Raw genomic sequence first — 21,771 nt, 5'->3', positions numbered from 1 at the left:
TGTGTTATTCGTGCCAATTGCCGCCCATCCAGTGCCTCTACCCGGATAGGGACCGAGAGGGGCTGCGGTGTTATACCTAGTTGGTTTGCTAGGTCCGCGTCTAAAAAATTGTCATCGGCTCCAGAGTCGAGAGGGTTGCGCTACCTGTTGAAGGACTTGGTGATTGGTCTCCATTACTGCACGTAGCATCCGGTCATGTTCGCCGAGGAGCGAGCCCTGGCGTAGGAGTGCCTGTTGCAGGTCCGGGGCCGAAGGGGACGGCTCTGGCTTGGCGTTTGCTGGGTCCATTCTTTTGGCCAGTTCGTTCTGTCAAGGCTTGTGTGTGTCTGAGGCAACACAGAGAACCCGCATGTAGATACCAAGCAGACAGAGTTTATTGATTAATCAACAGAAGGGTTGGGGGACGGTGCCAATGGATCCCTGCAGCGGGAAGAAAGCTGGACCGGGGAGCTGGAATGAGGCGGCGTCGCCAGATTGATCACCGACGAGGCTGCTGGTCGGAGAAGCGACGTCAACAGGTGGCTAGGCGAAGCTGGTGACCTGGAGACGGAGTAACTTAGTTAGTCAGAGTTTTGTCAGATATCAAGAGCCACAATGGTGCGACACTACCGGGAAGGTAGACGAACGAACTGGCGATATAACCGGAGAGAACCAGGTCTTTTTTTGACGGGGAGGTGATGGCTGATTGGCGTGCCGACCTGCCTTAGGCACCTGTGACTCATTGACCTAGAGAGGGGAAAGCTGGAGAACAAGGAAGAGAGAGAGGGGGGAAAAAGGAAACAGGGCCTCGTGACAGTAGCCTGACACCCTGCCTCTTAGTTGGTCCCATTACCTCTTGTTCAGTATCCTTCTACTCTCAGTGCTCACCTACTGCACACTGTGTTTTAATTAGACTCTGAATTAGGGGTGGACATTTAAGGGCAAATGAAGTGTAATAACATTAGAAGCGGACTCAACAACACATGTAAACACAATTAGTACTAGTCTGATAATAAGTTAATATGCATAGTGTTTTGTGGTGTGCCCATGGTGCCACTAGAAAAGACCAGGTCGAACAGCAGAAAATGGCAGCAAGGGTGATAATACAGTTGTTTCCAACACCTTGTAAAATGCTGCTATGTGAAAGTCCCACATATTTTAGAAATAATGAGTTGTATTGTCCCTGCTGGTGTTCCTCGCAGCAGCTGCTTACACTGACTGTTAACACAAACCCAGAGATTTATTGAGCAAACAGTACATCACATCTGGGCACCACTGTAATCTTCAGTAGCTGGCTGAAACAGAGGACAAATGAACATCTGCACATGTTAACTGATACATGCAATGACAGCACAGAGCACACTGGTCTTGCACATTTCAATGTGTAGATCACTCACTTTAAGCCAAATTGGGGCATGTCACCAGTAACTGATAATCAGCCAGTGTGACGTTGGACCTGTCTGATGTAAAGGGTACTAGAGACATAATCAGTCGTCTAATCTTTTCCTTTGTTAATACTAAAGTGGATGGAGCACGGGAACAAAACAATTTATCACAAGGGATTAATAAAGTATTTCTGATTCTGATTCTGGATCAGTGAGGAATGGGCAAAGGCATTCAAATCACAGTAAAATGAGTGAAAGCATGTTGAATTATGAATTATAATGCCATGATAGATTCAGTCACAAACACACAGCAGAAATTAGTACAGCACTATGCATGCAGGCTGCTAACAATCTACAGCCCCTCTGTGCTTATACTGACACCATGCTCTCAACAGTTCTCTCTCTCTAAGACTCTGTCTAAATTAAGCTGAGTACATTTTCCAAAATGGCTCACAATACCTTGTTTCTGCATTTACCTCCATCCACATTAAAAAGAACTAAACAGGAGTGTGATGGCTGTGTCCAAAGCCACACATTAAAGATCCAAGTTTGGCACACTCACAGCAAATTCGCAGTTAGTTTTATTCAGTTGCAGACACTTTATTTACAGGTTAAATAATAGTTGGTTTGTTTAAAGGATATAATTTAGTTTTGACACAGCATTATTTTCTGAATGAAGTGCACACATTTAGGTAACATTGTTCTGTCATTTGTGTTATTGCTTTATCTTTTCTTTGGTTGACCACTTTTACGGGCCCAGAACTATTTTTCCAAGTTGTTATTTTTTGCATTTTGAGAAAATAAACCCTTATATTTGGTAAAAAAACAACCTGTAGCTCGTCTGTCTACCACCTCGGTCCCTCACAGGGAGACTCTCCTACTGTGCACGGCCTGAGGGCAAACAAGCTACACACAAAAAACTTGATAAGAAACAGAATACTATTTCTGCTTCCCCTCCGGGCATTGTTTATAGCAGACTGTAATAATTTCATTTCCAACACCAAAAGGAGAAGAGTTTCAGCTGAAATTCCGAATTAAGGCTTCATCAGGGAACAACCAAAGAACAGCATCTAGAAAAAAAGTTGTCATTGTGTATCTTCTTTCTTCTCCAGTTTAAATTTTAGAAAAAAAATGAAATAGCAGCTACTGACACCACCTTTCAGCATTTCTGGTGAAAAAGGGCCTTTATCCACAACTTAGCAAACCCTATTTTGCATCGATATTACTGTGAGTGCTCCCCACAAGACCACTCCTCTTATTGAACAGACAATTTACAGTCCTATATATCTAGATGCATTCAAATGTTGCAATAAAGTGAAGAAATCCAAGTGATACAATATATTTATTATGTATTTATATCATCTGTATTGTATGAAGGTATGCATACTGAGACTGAAAATGCATATGCGTTATTGGCCAGTCATGTCATGTTGAGTAGCAGCCTGCACCGCATCGCCAGTCCTCACGTTTCCATGCAAATGAACAAGAAGGGCTGTGTTTTCACAAAGAAGGAGAAAGCAGCCAAAGACATTATTAAATATCTAATAATACTTGTATAATATTTGTCTTATTTGTATGTACTTATATTTATTTATATAAACTATATATATATATATATATATATATATAAAACAATTTCCCTTCTCACCCCTATGGGTGGTGTGTGTGTGTGTCTTCCTCAATCTCGGGTCCTCTACCAGAGGCCTGGGAGTTTGAGGGTTCTTCACAGTATCTTAGCTGTTCCTAGCACTGCACTCTTTTGGACTGAGATCTCTGATGTTGTTCCTGGGATCTGTTGGAACCACTCTCCCAGTTTGGGGAGAGCCCGGGGGTGCCAATACCACGGGGACCAGTGTGGCCTTCACCTTCCACATCTTTTCTAGCTCTTTTTTAAGCCCTTGGTATTTCTCCAGTTTATATAGATATATATATATTTAAGGTTTACAGTGTATCTTTTGCTTTCCTCAATAACCAGAACAAGTTGATGAATTAGTTTGAGTGAACTCTAATCACAGCCTCTAAGATGAGCATAAATATTCAATATGAAGCCACTGCCATTGGCTGTCTTGCAGCCACAGAGACAAGCCAAGAAATAGTCCAGTAAAAACATGTTTTTTGCTTGTTTGTAATTCTTATCCAAAATAAGCAAACAAGAGCTTTAGAGGTATGGATTTTGTTTCCTTTGGACAGGCCAGTTGTTTTAGCTAAAGGGCTGCTGACATTAGCTTAATATAACTTGTATAGACATGACTGTGATGTCTATCACGTCGGCAGCAATGACACCGAATTACGCCAACTGGAGGTCACTAAAATTAATGTTGAGTCGGTGTGTAACTTTGCTAAATTAATGTCGGATTCCGTAATTTTCTCTGGACTCCTCCCCAATCTGACCAGCGATGACATGTTTAGCCGCATGTCGTCGTTCTGTCGCTGGCTGTCTAGGTGGTGTCCAGCAAACGATGTGGGCTTCATAGACAATTGGGCCACTTTCCGGGGAAAACCCAGTCTGGTAGCGAGGGACGGTATCCTTCCCACTTTGAATGGTGCAGCTCTCATCTCTAGAAATTTGGCCGAGTTTATTAGCCATCCTAAATCCAGTGTGGGGACCGGGACGCAGAGACTCAGTCTAAAACGCCTCTCTGCAGTTTCCTTAGAGCCGTCACCCCCCTCAAACCACGCAGAGATTGTGTCTGCCCCTCGAACATATAAATCAGAAGTTAGCACAAGAGGAGTTGGTCATAAAAACCTAATAAAAATTAAGACCACTCCTCTTATTGAACAGAAAAGCAGAACAGTCAGATGTGGATTATTAAATATTAGGTCTCTTTCATCTAAATCTGATAACCAAATTGACTTACTGAAACCTGGCTGTAGCAGGATGAATATGTCAGTCTGAATGAATCAACCCCCTCAGTCATAAAAATTGTCACTCTTCCACTCAAACTTATTAAACTTTCATCCTCAGAACAGTTGACTCATTTGAGAGCCTCACTCTTAATCTCTCACATCCAAACTGGAAAACACAAAAAACAGTTGTACTTGTCATTGTGTACTCCACCTGTCCCTTCCTCAGAGTTTTTAACTGAATTTTCAGACTTCCTGCCCGATTTAGTGCTTAGTTCAGATAAAGTCATAGTGGGATATTTTACCATTTGTGTAGATGTTGAAAATAACAGTCTCAGCACTGCATTTAATTCAGTATTAGATTCAACTGGTTTCACTCAAAATTGTCATGACTCAGTAACAAGGTCAGGAGCAAACTTCATCCACAACAGAACACAGGAGTGAAGGAAAAGAGTCTTTTATTAAACTAAATCAAGGCTAAACAAGAAACAAACGCACAGAGCAGGGGTAGGTCAAGGCAAGGAAACTCATAGGTGTAAAACATGGGCAGGGACACGAGGAAAACAAGGCACACGGGTCTACATGAAAACAGGAACGTGGGACAAGAACATGAACACTAAGGGGAACAAGGCATTAGGGTCTGGGTCACACACACACTGAGGACTCACAGACCGAGGGGAAAACATGAACATGAACACGAGTTGCGGAACATAAACGTAAGGGAGACAAGGCATAAACAAAGGGAATTAACATGCACAGGGTAACAAGACAAAACCTGAACACAAGAGGAACTAGACAAACACGCAAGACATGGTGAGAACACACACAAAAGAAAACCAGAACAACTTAACTTAACCTTGGGGAAACAAAAAGGCAATCCGTGATCAAAAGGGTCCAAAAAACGTAGGTTTCTCAACAGAGCTCAAAATGGTGTCTTAACAGACAACCTGGCAAAGGACAAAAGGCACAAACAGGTGTATAAAAAGGCATGGGGTGAAAACGAGGTGCAGGTGAAAACAATGGGCTAATTGGGTCAAAGTAAAGTGACAAACAAATAATTAAAACAAGATCCTGCCATGATCCTCTTCAAAATAAAACAAACAGGAAGTGCGAGGTGCGGATCATGACAAAAATGTTAATAAACCCACCCACTCAATTCAATTTCAATTTCAATTTTATTTGTATAGCGCCAAATCACAATACAAATTATCTCAAGGCACTTTACGAAAACTAAAACTAAAAACCCAACAATTCCCTTATAAGCAAGCACTTGGCGACAGTGGAGAGGAAAAACTCCCTTTAACAGAAGAAAAAACCTCCAGCAGAACCGGGCTCAATTTGGGCGGCCATCTGCCTCGACCGGTTGGGGTGAGTGGATAGAGCAGAGAGAAAAGAACAACAACAATAAACAACAAATAGACACTGCAGGTTGGTGGGACCAGTAACTGCACATCAGCGATATACAGCTCCAGGACCAGGGACACCTGCAGAAGGTACAGAGAGAACAGAGAGAGAGGGAGAGAGCACAAACTAGGGGAGAGAGAGAGCACAAGGTTAATGCACTCTGAGAGCGAAGTGGTCTATTGGGATAATATGGTACTATGAGGTCTTTACGGTATGAAGGAGCTTGATTATGAAGGGATTTGTATGTGAGGTTACAGCGCTGTCAACAACATGATCAATTTGGTAGGGAGTGGGATTGAAGCAGCTGCCCTCCACTATGTTTATACTTGGCATAGATGTAAATAAAGATGGAATCATTTTCTTAAATTTATTAACAGCGTTGTCGGATAAACATCTGCTGTAGTGGAATTTTCTTCCAAACGCTGCATGATCCATCATTTTAAATTCAAAAGGTACAGGTAAGTGAGTAAGGGACAGGTGGACGGTACACAGTGACAAGTAGAACTGGTTTTTGTGTTTTCCAGTTTGGATGTGAGAGACTAAGGGTGAGGCTCTCAAATGAGTTAAAATTGTTCTGAGGATGAAAATTTAATAATAAGTTTGAGTGGAAGATTGTAGCTACTCCTCCACCTCGACCTGTGCTTCGAGGAACATGATAATTTTTATGACTGAGGGGGGTTGATTCATTCAGACTGACATATTCATCCTGCTGTAACCAGGTTTCAGTAAGATAAAGTAGGTCAATTTGGTGATCAGTTATCAAATCATTTACTAACAAAGATTTAGATGAAAGGGACCTAATATTTAATAATCCACATTTGACAGTTCTGTTTTTCTGTTCAATAAGAGGAGTGGTCTTAATTTGCATTAAGTTTTTATGAATAACTCCTCTTCTGTTAACTTCTGATTTAGTTGATTTATATGTTCGAGGGGCAGACACAGTCTCTATGTGGTTTGAGGGGGGCGGCGGCTCTAAGGAAACTGCAGAGAGGCGTTTTAGACTGAGTCTCTGCATCCCGGTCCCCACCCTGGATTGTCAGGCTTTAGGTCCGCTAATAAACTCGGTCAAATTTCTAGAGATGAGAGCTGCACCATTCAAAGTGGGATGGATGCCGTCTCTCGCTACCAGACCGGGTTTTCCCCAGATAGTGGCCCAATTGTCTATGAAGCCCACATCGTTTGCTGGACACCACCTAGCCAGCGACGGAACGACGGCATGCGGCTAAACATGTCATCGCTGGTCAGATTGGGGAGGGGTCCAGAGAAAACTACGGAGTCCGACATTAATTTAGCAAAGTTACACATCGACTCAACATTAATTTTAGTGACCTCCGATTGGCGTAATCGGGTGTCATTGCTGCCGACGTGAATAGCAATTTCCCCATATTTACGATTAGCCTTAGCCAGCAGCTTCAGATTTGACTCGATGTCGCCCGCTCTGGCCCCAGGAAACATTTGACTATGGTCGCTGGCGTCTCTATTTTCACGTTCCTGACTATGGAATCGCCAATTATCAGAGTCGGTTTCTCAGCGGGTGTGTCGCTGAGCGGGGAAAATCTATTAGAAACGTGAACAGGCAGGTGATGAGCCGTGGGCTTCTGCTTAGGAGTACGTTTTCCGTACCTTGCTCCTTGGACCACTAACAGACCCTGAGCTCGGTGGCTCCATACCAGCTAATGGGGCTAGGCTTTGTTCGAAGGTGCGGAGCCGCGCTTCCAAATCAGTGATCCTCGCCTCCAAGGCTAACAGAACCTTACACTTATTACAGGTATCATTGTCGCTAAAGGAGGCAGAGGAATAACTAAACATGTGGCACACCGAGCAAGAAAGAGAGAGAGAGGGAGAGGCCATGTTAGCTAAGCTAACTAGCTAGCTAAGCTAACCGGTAGGCTAACGAGCACTAAGTCAGGAAATAGCAATAAATACCGGTCAAAATAGAAAGGTACTTGACTAGTACCGGAATGTAGCAGTTAATGAATTGTTTAGAGTTTAGTTAGTTTTTAGGTGTGTTAAACTATAGCTAGTCTGTTGCTAGTCTGTAGACGAACTATGCAACACACACAACACGATACGCTTGCAAGACAAAAGTGATTCGCTTACCCGGAGAGATGATATCATTCACTACATCACTCAATCAGTGTTAATTTCCTCAAGAAAAAAATAAAAATAAATAAAGTATTAATGAGAAACAAATCATTTTTGGGAACCTGCGTACATCTCAGACACACTGATTACAATGTCACTAACCTTGTGCTTGAATGTCACTCATTCTTTAATAATTCTTTAATCATTCTTTTATCTGACAACGCTGTTAATAAATTTAAGAAAATGATTCCATCTTTATTTACATCTATGCCAAGGGCAGCTGCCTCAATCCTACTCCCTACCAAATTGATCATATTGTTGGCAGTGCTATAGCCTCACTGCGTGAAACGCTTGATACTGTGGCCCCTCTGAAAAAGAAGTTAGTGAATCAGAGATTAGCCCCATGGTATAATTTACATATTCGTACCTTAAAGCAGGCATCACGAAGGCTGGAAAGGAAGTGGCGTTCCACAAATTTAGAGGATTTTTTCCTAGCCTGGAAAAACAGTATTAACATAAAAAAAAGCTCTCCTTAAAGCCAGAACTGCATACTATTCATCACTAATAGAGGAAAATAAGAACAATCCCAAGTTTCTTTTCAGCACTGTAGCCAGGCTGACAAAAAGTCACAGCTCTGTTGAGCCCAGTGTTCCCTTAGCTCTCAACAGTAATGACTTCATGAGTTTCTTTACAAATAAAATCACAACTATTAGAGAGAAAATTCATCAAATGATTCCTATACCTGCAATAAATTAATCTTCTACTACAGTAGCTCTTGAATCCTCTGTAAGACCTCAGTTATGTTTAGACAGCTTCTCTCCCATAGATCTCTCTGAATTTCCATCAGTAGTTGCTTCATCTAAATCATCGTGTCTCTTAGACCCCATCCCGACTAGACTGCTTAAAAGACACCCTGCCATTAATGAACTCATCTTTATTAGACTTAGTAAATTTATCTCTAGTATCAGGCTACGTACCACAGGCCTTTAAGACTGCAGTGATCAAACCCTTACTCAAAAAGCCTAGTCATGATCCAGGAGTCTTGGCTAATTATAGACCAATATCCAACCTACCATTGATTTCTTAAATTCTAAAAAAAGCTGTTACTTACACAGGAATGAACTATTTGAACATTTTCAATCAGGATTTAGAGAACATCATAGCACAGAAATAGCACTGTTAAAAGTCACCAACGATCTTCTCTTAGCCTCAGATAATGGACTTGTTTCTATACTTGTCCTCCTAGACCTTAGTGTTGCACTCAACACTATTGACCACAACATCTTATTACAGAGACTGTGACTGCTATCAGAGGAACAGCATTAAAATGGTTCCAATCCTATTTATCGGACAGATTCCAGTTTGTTCATGTCCATGATGAACCTTCCACACGAACAAAAGTTAGTTATGGAGTTCCACAAGGCTCTGTGCTAGGACTGATTCTGTTCATCCTGTGCATGCTTCCTTTAGGCTATGTCATTAGGTAGCACTCTATTAATTACCACTGCTATGCAGATGACACTCAGCTGTATCTATCTTTGAAACCTGTTAACACAAACCAGTTAACCAGACTTCAAGCCTGTCTAACTGACATAAAGGCCTGGATGACCAGTAACTTTCTACTTTTAAATTCAGAGAAAACAGAAGTTATTGTATTTGGGCCACAAAATCTCAGAAATAACTTCTCTAAAATTATAGCTACTTTAGATGGCATAGCCCTGGCCTCCAGCACTACTGTGAAAAGCCTTGGATGTCATGATTTGTGTATCAAATTGTATGGATCAGAACCTCGTCTAACACAAGTGCCCAAGACACAGAAGCAGATTATGCCAAAGTTTATTAAATGCAGTACAAAGAATGTGATGTGGGATGGTGAAGGCCGGTGGTGATGTGTGATGAACCCAAAGAGTCGGCAAGAGTTGGTTTCTCCGACGGCCAGTTCCGGTACCGCCGGGCTGGTCCTCGGAGATGGAGGTGATAAGTCCGTCGCGGGTCCGCAGAGCAATATCTGACGTGTATGGATCCCTCTGGGGCCTACCAGAGGCCGGGCTCTCTCCAGACTCAGAAAACAGGAAACAGGAGAAAACCAGGTTAATGAAGGAGTGACACAATAACAAAAAAAACAGTGTTCGCACCCGAGCCTCCTCCGGAGTGAGAGCACAGTAGATGCCTATATAATGACGACAACAGTCAAAAGGTAATCCACAATAGAGAAAGCGTCCCCCTCGTCGAGTCTATTCCTCTTCGTGATAACCACAGTCAAGAGTTAGCTCATCCGAGCTGTAACCGTGAAGCGACAGAAAAAGGTCACTTGCCGTAAGCTACTGATTCCTCCGATCTAAGCAAACAGCTCACAAATGAACACTTACATGCCGAAGCGTGAATCCACACGGGAGTTATGGTAACAAACAATCCGGCGATCTGTGTCCCCACGAACCCAGCTACTTAAGCCAGGTCCGCAGGTGACACAGATCAGTAATCAAAACAAGCTGAGGTATAGCACCCAAAACATTTCCCCTTGTCCCTTCAAAATAAAAACCCGGCACCGGAAACCTGGTTTCCGGGACCTGACATTGGAGTTATTTTTGACCAGGACATGTTCTTTAACTCACACATAAAACAAATCTCTAGAACTGCCTTCTTTCACCTGCGAACATTGCCAAAATTAGGAACATTCTGTCTCAAAATGATGCAGAAAAACTAGTCCATGCATTTGTTACCTCAAGGCTAGATTACTGTAACTCATTACTACATTACTATCTGCATGTCCCAATATCTCCATAAAAAGCCTCCTATTAATCCAGAATGCCACAGCCAGAGTCCTGACAGGAACTAGCAAGAGAGATCATATTTCTCCTATATTAGCTTCTTTTCTTTGGCTCCCTGTAAAATACAGAATAGAATTTAAAATCCTTCTTCTCACATACAAATCACCTTATGATCAAATTCCTTCATACCTTAAAGACCTCATAGTACCATATTATCCCAATAGACCACTTTGCTCTCAGAGTGCAGGTCTACTTGTGGTTCCCAGAGTTCTCAAAAGCAGAATGGGAGGCAGAGACTTTAGCTATCAAGCTCCTCTCCTGTGGAACCAGCTCCCAGTCTGGGTTCAGGAGGCAGACACTCTCTGTACTTTTAAGGCTAGACTTAAAACCTTCCTCTTTAACAAAGCATATAGTTAGGGCTGGCTTCAGGTAGCCTTGACCCATCCCTTAGTTATGCTGCTATAGGCCTAGACTGCCCGAGGACCATCAGTGCACTGAGCTCCCCTACCCCTCCCCTCCCTTTCCTTCCCCTCTCTTCCTCTTCTCCCCCCTCACATGTATATTCCACCATTGAATGTCACTAACCTTGTGCTATCTCTCTCCCCTAGTTTGTGCTTTATCCCCCTCTCTCTGTTCTCTCTCTGTACCTTCTTGCAGCTGTCCCTGGTCCTGGAGCTGTATATTGCTGATGTGCAGTTCCTGGCCGCACCAACCTGCAGTGTCTATGTGTTGTTTATTGTTGTTGTTGTTCTTCTCTCTTTCCTCTATCCACTCACCCCAACCAGTCGAGGCAGATGGCTGCCCAAACTGAGCCCGGTTCTGCTGGACGTTTTTTCTTCCATTAAAGGGAGTTTTTCCTCTCCACTGTCATCAAGTGCTTGTTCATAAGGGATTTGTTGGTTTTTTTGTTTTTGTAAAGTGCCTTGAGATGATTTGTATTGTGATTTGGCGCTATACAAATAAAATTGAATTGAATTGAATTTAATCATCACATCTTTATCAACTCACAAGAAGAAATGTCACTTATTTCACAAAATGATGAACAATCGCCTTAACTGATACACACTGTAACAATATACTATAACTTATTGATTTAGGCTACATTTCCTTAGAAAGGTTAAATGTGTAATATTTCAAGTCATCTAGTAGCAGAAGAATTATATATTATTGTCATTAGTGTGTTATCATCTGAAAATATTGTATTTTCTTAATCTTAGAATGAGCCTTTTAAATCTACATAGGGTGTCCTTTCACAGAGGCAGCCATGTTGCACCACCATGTTTCTACAGAGCGGCCAAACCAAACACCAGCTCTAGACAGGGAACTGTGTTTTGTTTTAAAGGGAGCAGCCACCAAACCCTCCCTCATGTCTTTAAACAGGCATGTGGGGTGTGAGAGGGCCACAGAAGGTTACAGTCTGCAATCACACCACTAGATGCTGCTAATGTTTTTACAGTTCACATATTCTAACCCTAACCTTAAACCCTGGGGGCTAGGAATAATAACCAGTAATTACCAAGCATACTCAGTGTTACACTGTTCTATCTAAATTTCATGAATGCAGCACAATCTCACCAGAATCAAGACAAAAGTAGTACAACATACACTGCTGCATAGTGTCCTGGTATTTGACAAGCCTATAGATTTATGTCTTTGGATTCCATTTTCTTTACCCATCCTGCTGTACCTTTCAGCAACACACAAGTCCATTCCCATGCCATGTTTTGTATTTAGTGATACTTTTCACTGTGAAAGACTACCTAGATGTCAAACCTAGTAAGAGATCACTGCAGGCCAGTGCAAGTTTGGATTTTAAAATAGTAGTGTGGTGATAAAGCAGCTTCAATAGCCATGTGTTTTACAGATACAACTGTGTACTTTGATCATTTGATCAAAACTACCAATGGGGTAACAGAGTTTGGCAGAGTGTGACAGTAACCAATGGAAAGCATTAACATCTCTAAAAAGTCCTGGTACTGAGACTGAAGTCAAAGCCAAAAAGAAAATCTCATTGGTATGCACAGTCACAAATGAAGCTGTTTATCCTTCTGAGAGAAATATGTTCTCAATAGGTGTCTGTATGGGAAGTTCTTTTTTTCTGCAAAAAAAACATGTTTCTAATAAGTCCCACATCACTTACCAGGCCACAGTGGGAGTGATATGTCTCTCTGAGACACATGTGCAACAAAGCATTTGCCACTGTAATCTGTTAATTACAGACCATCCTAACTGTATTGATTTTGGGTGAGGTGTTAGCGTATGGCTGCTGAAACAAGAGTGCAAAAATAACAGCTGGTGGGAATCTGTCTGGATGAAATTTGGATGATCAAAGTCAATGAGGATCACAATTCTGTCCTGAACTGCCCCAGGACAGGCAACCTTTCAACTACTACTCTAAAATGTGCCCGCAATAACATCAAAATCTTATAATTCACACACCACTTGTAATCTGTCAAAGCCTTGTTAAAGCCTGCTGCCTGTTAATTAAAATAATATAAAGTATTTTACACTAATAAAGGATATCCTGAAAATTCATATTTATGTGATGAATGGCCTCACAAGGTAAACAGCATCAGTTAGGTCACAGTTACGTGGACCCTATCTGTGAAATCTGACTCTTATGACACAATGGGGTCAGAAATACACAGCCTCATCCAGTGAAAACATCAAATCCAGCTTAACTATTGTTGGGTTGTAAACCAGTCTCATAGTAATCTAAAGTATAAACCATTGTCCAGTGTTTTGGCATCTGATGAACCTTCTCATGGAGTCACAGATCTGTTAATTCCGTTGGAGATTCTTTAGTGTCATCCTGCCACAGGTATGCAAAATAGCAAAGCAGTGTAGCCCCGTGCAGATAGACAAACAGAATTTCTAAACCCTGACAACAGGTGTTTTTTTAAACATTAGCCATTCTGGTTCACACATGCATGTCAAGTTTTGTGCAGGTCAGATTTTGTGTATCATCTTGCAGCATGGCTGGCCCCTGTTGAGGAAGAAGACTGATTAGAAAAGGCCTTTCATGGCTTACATCTGCCCACTTTGCAAGAGGAAAGAGATGTAGTTGAAGCATGGCATGTTCACATTTCAATGTTTCTTACAAATTCTGATGTTCCACACAGAAGACATGGCTAAATGTGCATAAAACCAAGCAAGCAACTCTTTGTGTTAACATTAACTTACTAACACAGCAAAATCAGATGGGGAACCTGGCACATATTTCTACCAAATACATGTTAATATCATCATAGGGAGCATACTGATGTGAGCACTTAGTACCAGGCACCATTGAGCTCAAGTACAGCCTCACAGATCGACTAATGTGATGCTTATCTGGCATTCACACCCAGTCCAATATTTTAACACACAGAGCTGTGATGGTGGGGGGTGATGAGTGGCAGGGGCCAAGTTATATAAAGTATTACGGACTTTATCAGGACAAATCTGATGACGTCGGTGACCTCAGCCCACAAACACAAATAACGGATACACACATTAGGAAGCTAGATGGTAATTCAATTGTACAAGGCTGACTTGGAGCCTGACACTGAACTTAGGCTCATGAAATCAACTGAACAGCTGCCAGAGTACCATTTGATCACATCTGGACAGTGATGTGACTGATCAGTCATCTTGCCAGATGATGTCACAGTTCGTTGGAGAAAATTTGGAACGAGAGACAACTTTTTCACTGCACAGGGCAGCGTCATTTGTGCCGGTGCCAATTGTGGTTGTGATTAAAATGAATAGGAAGGTCTGTGTTTCTTTACACCTTGTGCGTCTGAACAAGGCCAAAGTTTTGTCCTGCTGGTTTGGGTAATATTGGCAACCTCTCTGGTGACAGGAGACATGAACAAGTCATGACAAAACATGCTAATTTGTGTACCTTCCACACAAGATGAACATTTTCCTGAGTTTTACAAAACCACATTGACCATGGACCCATTTCGAAGCTTAGGGATATTACAAATGCTTTTCATCAGTCTTCTTATCAGTCTGAAGGTAGTAGAAGTCAAAAACATGGATGAAATGATAAATCTGATTACAGACATTTCGGTTGTGATGCATGGACATGTGAACAAAGTTTACAGTTAGTTCAACTGGCTACTCTCCATATAAATGAGGTAAGCTTTAGAACAGGCCTTGAAAGGGAAACATCATATAGGACTGTTACCCATCAGCTTGAAGAAAACAATTCACCAAAGGGGCTTCAAACCATGAAGGATGTCCGTCAATTCCTCTGCAATAATGAATCGCTGGGTCAACACCCCAATAAAAATACTTGAGAAGAGATTAGCATATGTTGCACAAACCCTGCTTGGTGGTTTCATTTTTAACACAATCAGTATGTGGGTGTACTTGGGGATGAAACACATTTTCTGTAAGTTCTCAAAACATTATAGTAACATATGTAACCTATTTACACGTGTTTAACACATGCAGAAATAACGCAACATGTGCATTGTTTCTCAAATATGGATATTGTGAAGCAGACAGTGAGAGGGTTTGATCATTCACACAAAACACGACACTTCATTCCTCTAAATGACAGCCTCACAGCCTTTATTCCCATGACCTCAAATGGAGGTGAGAGCATTTCTGAAACCACTGAATCCACTTTTCCATCATTCCAACTTTAGATTTATCAAAAGGATCAAATTGAAGCTACTGGCTGGGGAGTTTAGACCCTGTTGTGTGTTTGTGAGAATGTGTCCCAGATGTTGGTGCATCAGTGGGGTTGAAGAAAAGGTTTGAGAAAAAGTTTCAGCTGTCCTCCCATGAACAATAACAGAATCAACATTCTCCACAATGACATCTGATGGATGTTGAAGTCACAGCATCCTTCACGTTTGTCAACCAAGATCTATTGATGTATAGTACTTTAATACATTAATTATTTCCCTGCATATTAACAGTCCTTTGAACTGAAAGATTTAAAGAAAATATAAGATTAAAAATATAATTATCTTTATTATTGTAGCATATACACAAACAACAATAAAGAAAGCAAGCCACTAAAAAGTGTCTTTTTACAGATGATGCTCAGCTGAAGTAAATGATGATGCATTAATAGAAGTTAAGATGTTATTGAGTGAAGTCATCAGATTTTAATGCACAGCTGGCACAATATACAGATTAATGTCTTCATTCATTCTTATCAAATTGTATACTGTACATCGTTGTCAACTAGAAATGAGCACTATTTTTGTTGCATTATTTATTTATGATGCAACTTTTTAATTCTTCATTCAAACATTTTTGAATAATATACCTTGTACTAAAATACAGTACTACTTTTACACCGTAGTTCACAGAGCAGAACTCAAAAATAAAGGAGCAGTGTTGGGCTTCAAAATTTAGAAGTTCCTTTAGGATTCTGCCAGCCTGAAACGAACAGCTCCATATGTGCTTCTTTTGTAGCACCTAAGTGTTTTTTATAACGATTAATGTCCTTCATGGCTCAGTGACTCCACCCTATCTGGCGTCTGTCTGTCTCTGTCCTCGGCCTGTCCTCTGTATCATCATGTGGCCGCTGGATTAACAATCAGCAACAATTAGAGCCAGAATAAGCTCCAAAACACAGGTTCAAGGGTCAGCTTCTGCTCAGTAGCAGCGCTACAGGCTACACTTACGGGATAGCGTCTAGATTGAAAGTCTATTATGCTCTGGAAAGCGCAATTAATACACCCTGTCTGGTCAGAGCTGGCAATTATTCAAATGCTGATCAAATGAAAATCACCAGCCAGCGTTGTTCGTTACAACATACCATCACTTTGGAACATTCATACAGTTTAAAGTGGGGAAAAGAAGAGATTTATATAAATTCAAATATAAGACTGAAACTGAATAGGCGACACTTCTGCTGGAATACCGCCAGCTGCAGCCTTACTATGACTTTAATTAATAATTTCTCCACACCGGGCTCCGCCTCGGCCAATTTGGAGCCATTAGGTCTGTAATGATTTACTTCCAAACCCGCAAACATCAAACGGCGGGGGACAATGAGGGTCTGGCTGCTGTCTCTGCCTGTGCGTCTTTAATTCTCCATAACAAAAGTACAAAGGCCGAGACGGAGACCAAAGGCTTTACCCCTAAACACCTTTAACACCTTTCTGGGCCGCGGCGCCGCGACGGGCCGACTTGCACACTACGGTAAGTCTGGAGAGAGCCTGTGATAGGGCCGCAGAAGGAGAGGAGCCCCGGGGAACACAGACAATATCAGAGGAAGAGGAGGAAAGGGGAGGGAGGGAAGGTGGGGGGACTCATCTTCTCTTCATGCCTCATCTTCTCTCGGACTGTCTGAACAGACCTGGACGAAGTGTGTGTGTGTGTGTGTGAGGGGGTGTCAAGGAGATAAGTTTTAGTCGGACTGCAGCCAGCACCTTCACACCGAGCTTTCAGAGAGGAGCAGAGCGGCGTGCGGACTGGAGATATCTGACCAAATAAACGGACCAGGATCATCTTTTCACACTTCTACCACAGAAACCGTCTGATGTGTAAGTAGATATAAAAGCTGCGTCTAAACGAAGCACTTATGCCCGAGAGCTCAAAATCCCCGTTACATCACTTAGGATGTAAGAGTGTTAGTGACTTGTTTGGGCTTTGGGAGGAGGAGTGTGAGGTCAAAAAGCCACCACAGCAATCCGTCGTATTTAAGCCTGTTTTACAGCTGTGGAGATCTCGACCACATTGTGACATATCATCAGTTCAAAATCATCTTGAATTTGTCCTGCAGTTAGGTAGCTGTAGATAAAACAATGAAGTCTGTTTAAGCTTTTGAAAAGAGCCTGCCTATATGTTGTTTCACACCATAGAGCAATTTTAATGCAGATTAGAGGTTCCAGCACGCAGCGCTGTAATAAACCTCTTAAGTAAAAACCTTCTTGGAGCCTGTTCTTCCTAAATGGGTTCAAAGATCTGCTGCATATTAGGCCGCATTGCAGTGTTCCGACTTCCCACTGCTTCTGTGCGCATTATTTCAGTGGCAGAGGGCAGACAAACGCCGGTGACGGCCGCCGCCGTTGTGCATGTTCCCGGCGCAGAGGAGCAGCGGGAGTCGTGCCCGCGCAGCGCCCTGCTCGACCAAAGCCGACGGCACCGGACAGCGTTCACGCGGGAACAGCTGTCACGGCTGGAGCAGGAGTACATCAAGGATAGCTACGTCTCCAGGCCCAGGCGGTGCGAACTGGCCACGGCGCTCAACCTTCCGGAGACAACAATAAAGGTAAAGCGGCAATGTCATTTCAACAAGCTACATTTGCTGACCACTGGGTAAGGAATAGGGTAGTAATTTTATAACACAAATTATTACTTCTTCAGTTTACTGGACTTCTGAGTTAGGGATTAAAATAAAGGGCTGCAGGAGTTCATCGTTTATATAAGACTGTATGGGCCTTAATGGATTCATGTAAATGATAACTGTTTAAAGATCTTTATATTTCACTATGAATTATCCTAGAGACCAATGCTCATTCATTCACAAATGGATGTGTTTAAAGGGCATTGGCCTGTACCCTTTTTCAGCAGGCCTTTGCTGCTGGTGCTCAGAATCAGGTCTGGAGAGCTTCAGGGTTTTCTGTATTATCCATCAATCAAAGCAGTCAGCAGTCTAGCTTTACTGTGTGGCGATTGGTTTGTGGTCACTTGTTTGTACTTTTCTTTTTTTGACACAATAATTTTATTTACACAGAGCTACTGTTGCTTTTGATCCTATTGCATGGTCTAATCCATCCATCCATCTTCTGTACCAGCTTTTTCCTGAAAGCCAGGGTCACGGGGATCTGCTGGAGACTATCCCAGCTCTCTCTCGGGTGAAAGGCTGCATGATCTAATCATCAGATGAAATTAGTTCAGTACTCTGGAAACAGGAGATGTTTAGATGTTTTTTTGGAACAGCACTTTATGTGTGTCTTTATTAGGTCAAAAGATTAGACAGATAGAGCAGATATTTGTACTTGCCACAACAGGGAAAGCAAAGGTGTTACTGTATCTTTAACACTGACTCTGCTGTATTCACATGTCTCTGTACACAACAGTACATGTGTTTCCATACAAGTGAAGTGCAAATTTTTGCTTCAAGAAAAACAACAAACGGAAAAGCACTGTTTGAATCCTAAGAATTGGTTCATCAGGAGGAACAGCTGGTGGAACTATCTTCATGTATGTCACACTCCACTAAGCCTGTTTCCAATACATATTGTCACACAACATATGCTTTTATTAATACATCTACTTTTTAATCCTTCAAGACTTTTTTGTTTCTTTTTACGGGGAAAGGGGAAATGCACATAAACAGTGGTGGAAAGAAATTCAGCAAGTATGACTCTTAAACTGATGCAGCTCAAAGGTGTTGAGCCATCATTAATCATTTATTTTCCCCTATTTGCACCTCTGCTTTAACTATGGAGACATGTCAAAGTCAAAACAAAGAGTAAATAACCATGAGAAATAAATCTCACACTTTATGTCATCTTTTCATCTTCCCTCCTCTCATTTGTCTGCTAGTAATGCCTGGTTTAGCAGTCTACCATTTGATGCAGAGGCCCACAGGGCAACCGCTGCAGCTTTAATACGGCCTGAGCGCACCAACCTTCCTGACAACTATCAAAGGCATGGAACTTTTACGAAAGAGCAGGAATGTGAGGCGAGGCCTTGTAAATGCTGCCACCTGACATCTTAGAACACAGCCAGCCATGAAAGCAAGAGAACCGGTAAAAGAGCTGAAGAATGGACAGACACACAAACAGCTTGTTTCAACTTTAGGATTTTCCTCAGTGCCTCAACCCAGAAAAACAAAAGGAAGTCCAATATTTAATCTGGATTTATCAGAATATAAAAATATATTTAGCTGCATTTAGTGCAATGATTATAATAATGTGTATAGACTAGCCAGAGCCTTCATATTATGCACATATATTTTTAGCCATGCTTGATGGTAATGTGAATCCAGTAACATTCATGGTACTCTCACAATGTACTTGGATGACTTTTCCTTTAATGCCTCCAACAAGTTGAGTGTTTGGACATGTTTGGTTCACAAGTGAAATATCTCAACACAAACTGAATGGACTGCCATGAAATTTGAAACAGACAGTCATGTTCCCTGCAGGTTTAATCTTTTTGACTTTGATGATTCTCAAATGGGTTGTGATTAAAATTGCTACAAATATTCAAGGATCCTGAAAGACAACTCACAAGCACACTGACTATTTTCCATCTGGTCCCATAATCAAATTAAAATTTTGTGCAGTACTTTGCTTTATGACCAAATACCTGCAAAACTAATCGCATTCCCATCAGCCTCAGACAAACTGTGTTTGTTGATAATAGTACTGCATGTTGCTAATTATGTTAGCATTACCTGCTAAATATCAGCATGTTAGCAGTGTTACTGCTTGCGTGTTAGCACGTTGATGTTAGCATTTAGATCATAGTGCTGGTAATTAGACAGGTGCGGAGCTCTCCCCAGGGTTTACACAACACAAGACGCAACTATCACACTGGGAGCAGTTGTGACCCAATGGATAGAGAATTGGACTTGTAACCTAGAAGTTGCAAGTTTGAGTCTCAGGACCAGCAGGAATTGTTGGTGTGGCAGTAAATAGCCACGCCCTCCACCCTCAATGAGACCCTCAAGCAAGGCACCAAACCCCCAACTGCTCCCCGGGCGCTGCAGTATTGGCTGCCCACTGCTGTCTGTGTTCATGTTGTGCGTGTGTGTGCACTTTAGATTGGTTTAATGCAGAGCACAAACTCTGTGTATGGGTCACCATGCTTGGCCACAAGTCACTTCACATTTTTTTTTCACATTAACTGTATATGAACATTTCAAATTTCATTGCCTATCTGTTCTTCCATACCTATGGTGAAAGAGAAACAATAAATCCACTTTATTAATGATTTTATATATTGATCCTGGTCCTACTGTCTGCCTTCCCTAAAATCTGTGAAACACTACCCCCTTCTGTGTTATTTTGTTCCTTACTTCTTCCATTCCTCTGCCCCTCCCGTCTCCAGGTGTGGTTCCAAAACAGGAGGATGAAGGACAAACGGCAGAGACACTCATTGCCTTGGCCTCACTCTCTAGTCGATCCGCTCGGTGCGCTCTTGATGGGCCGTGCCTCTCCTTCGTCAGCCTTGCCGTACCCCTTCATCTTGCCCCATCTCCCTCTCCACCACTACTCACCCCTGGCTCTCTCCTCACTGGCATCCTCAGCTCACAATCCCTACAGCGCACCCTTGAGGCCCCTGGGTGCACTTCATCTCTCCCAGTACCACAACAGGCCAGGGGGGCTACCTCCAGCAACAGCAGCCCTTTACCCTTCCACCAGCAACATGCACCATCCAGCTACATGCCCCTGTCCCCTTTGCCTGCACTGGGGAAAAGAGCAACTTCTTAAAGCCAGAGGAGAGACAATGGGACTGATCCAGCCTCGTAGCCCCAAGGCCAACGTCCATTCTGCAGGCCTGGAGCAGAGAGAAGAGATGGTGTAAATCCAGGTACAACCTCCACCAAGGTGGTCAAACTGTTATCAAAGAAGCTGCTGTGAGCTAATGGCAGTACACACACTGTGATTTCAACTAATGCTATCTACAAGGAGATGCCTGCCAAGTCACAATAAAAATAGGTTCATAGGTATATAGCTATGGTTTACGAAGGTGTATTTCTGAAATTGACGTGACTCACAAGCAGAATAGCACAAGAATAGCATTAGGACTTATTTGGAGAAGATCAAAACTATCTTATCAGTGCGAAAACACCTTAATCAATTTCATTTGGATAACACTGTTAGCCCAACTGTGTTTATTCATACACAGACAAGCTACTAACTGTACAAATGTTAGCCTGATGGTTTTACAGGAACTTCACATCTTTGTTTTTCTTCTAGTTTCCCTTCTTTTTTCTCCTGTATGTTCATCAGGAGGTGTCACAATGTACTGTACACTCTGAGCTACCAACAGCAGAAAATAGTAGACATTGTCCAGTTTTCCAAAAGTGTAGGATGTTATCCTGAAAACTCGAACATTATGTCTTCTTTATAATATGAGGAACCAAAAGAAATTGTGTAAATGACAAATCATTAAGAAACATAATCAGCTAATCATTGCAGAACTATATTAAAAGAAAAGCATAGATGTTGGTGAGAAATCCTAATGTTCATTCATTTCAAAAACATTTTTATCTCCTTTTCTCACTCACTGCATGCCTTTAATGCCATTTTCTGACTAACATCTGTCGTTAAATGCTTCAGAATAAAAATGAGTGGAGTATTTCTGCACTTTAAACCAAACTACATCTAGATCCT

General features: G+C 42.0%; 1 protein-coding gene across 1 annotated transcript; it reads left to right on the top strand.

The window, feature by feature from the left end:
* Positions 1 to 15,046: 15,046 nt before the first annotated feature.
* Positions 15,047 to 20,959, top strand: LOC113140491 (homeobox even-skipped homolog protein 1). Its single transcript, XM_074933680.1, is given in 4 exon segments — positions 15,047 to 15,052; positions 17,449 to 17,470; positions 17,473 to 17,690; positions 20,483 to 20,959. Coding segments are annotated over 4 exon segments (723 nt in total).
* Positions 20,960 to 21,771: the final 812 nt, after the last annotated feature.

The sequence above is a fragment of the Mastacembelus armatus genome, chromosome 8, assembly GCF_900324485.2.
Source record: "Mastacembelus armatus chromosome 8, fMasArm1.2, whole genome shotgun sequence".
In the NCBI taxonomy this organism is placed as follows: Eukaryota; Metazoa; Chordata; class Actinopteri; order Synbranchiformes; family Mastacembelidae; genus Mastacembelus; species Mastacembelus armatus.
The sequence above is the reverse complement of the archived record's forward strand: the minus strand, read 5'-3'. Positions and strand labels throughout refer to the sequence as shown.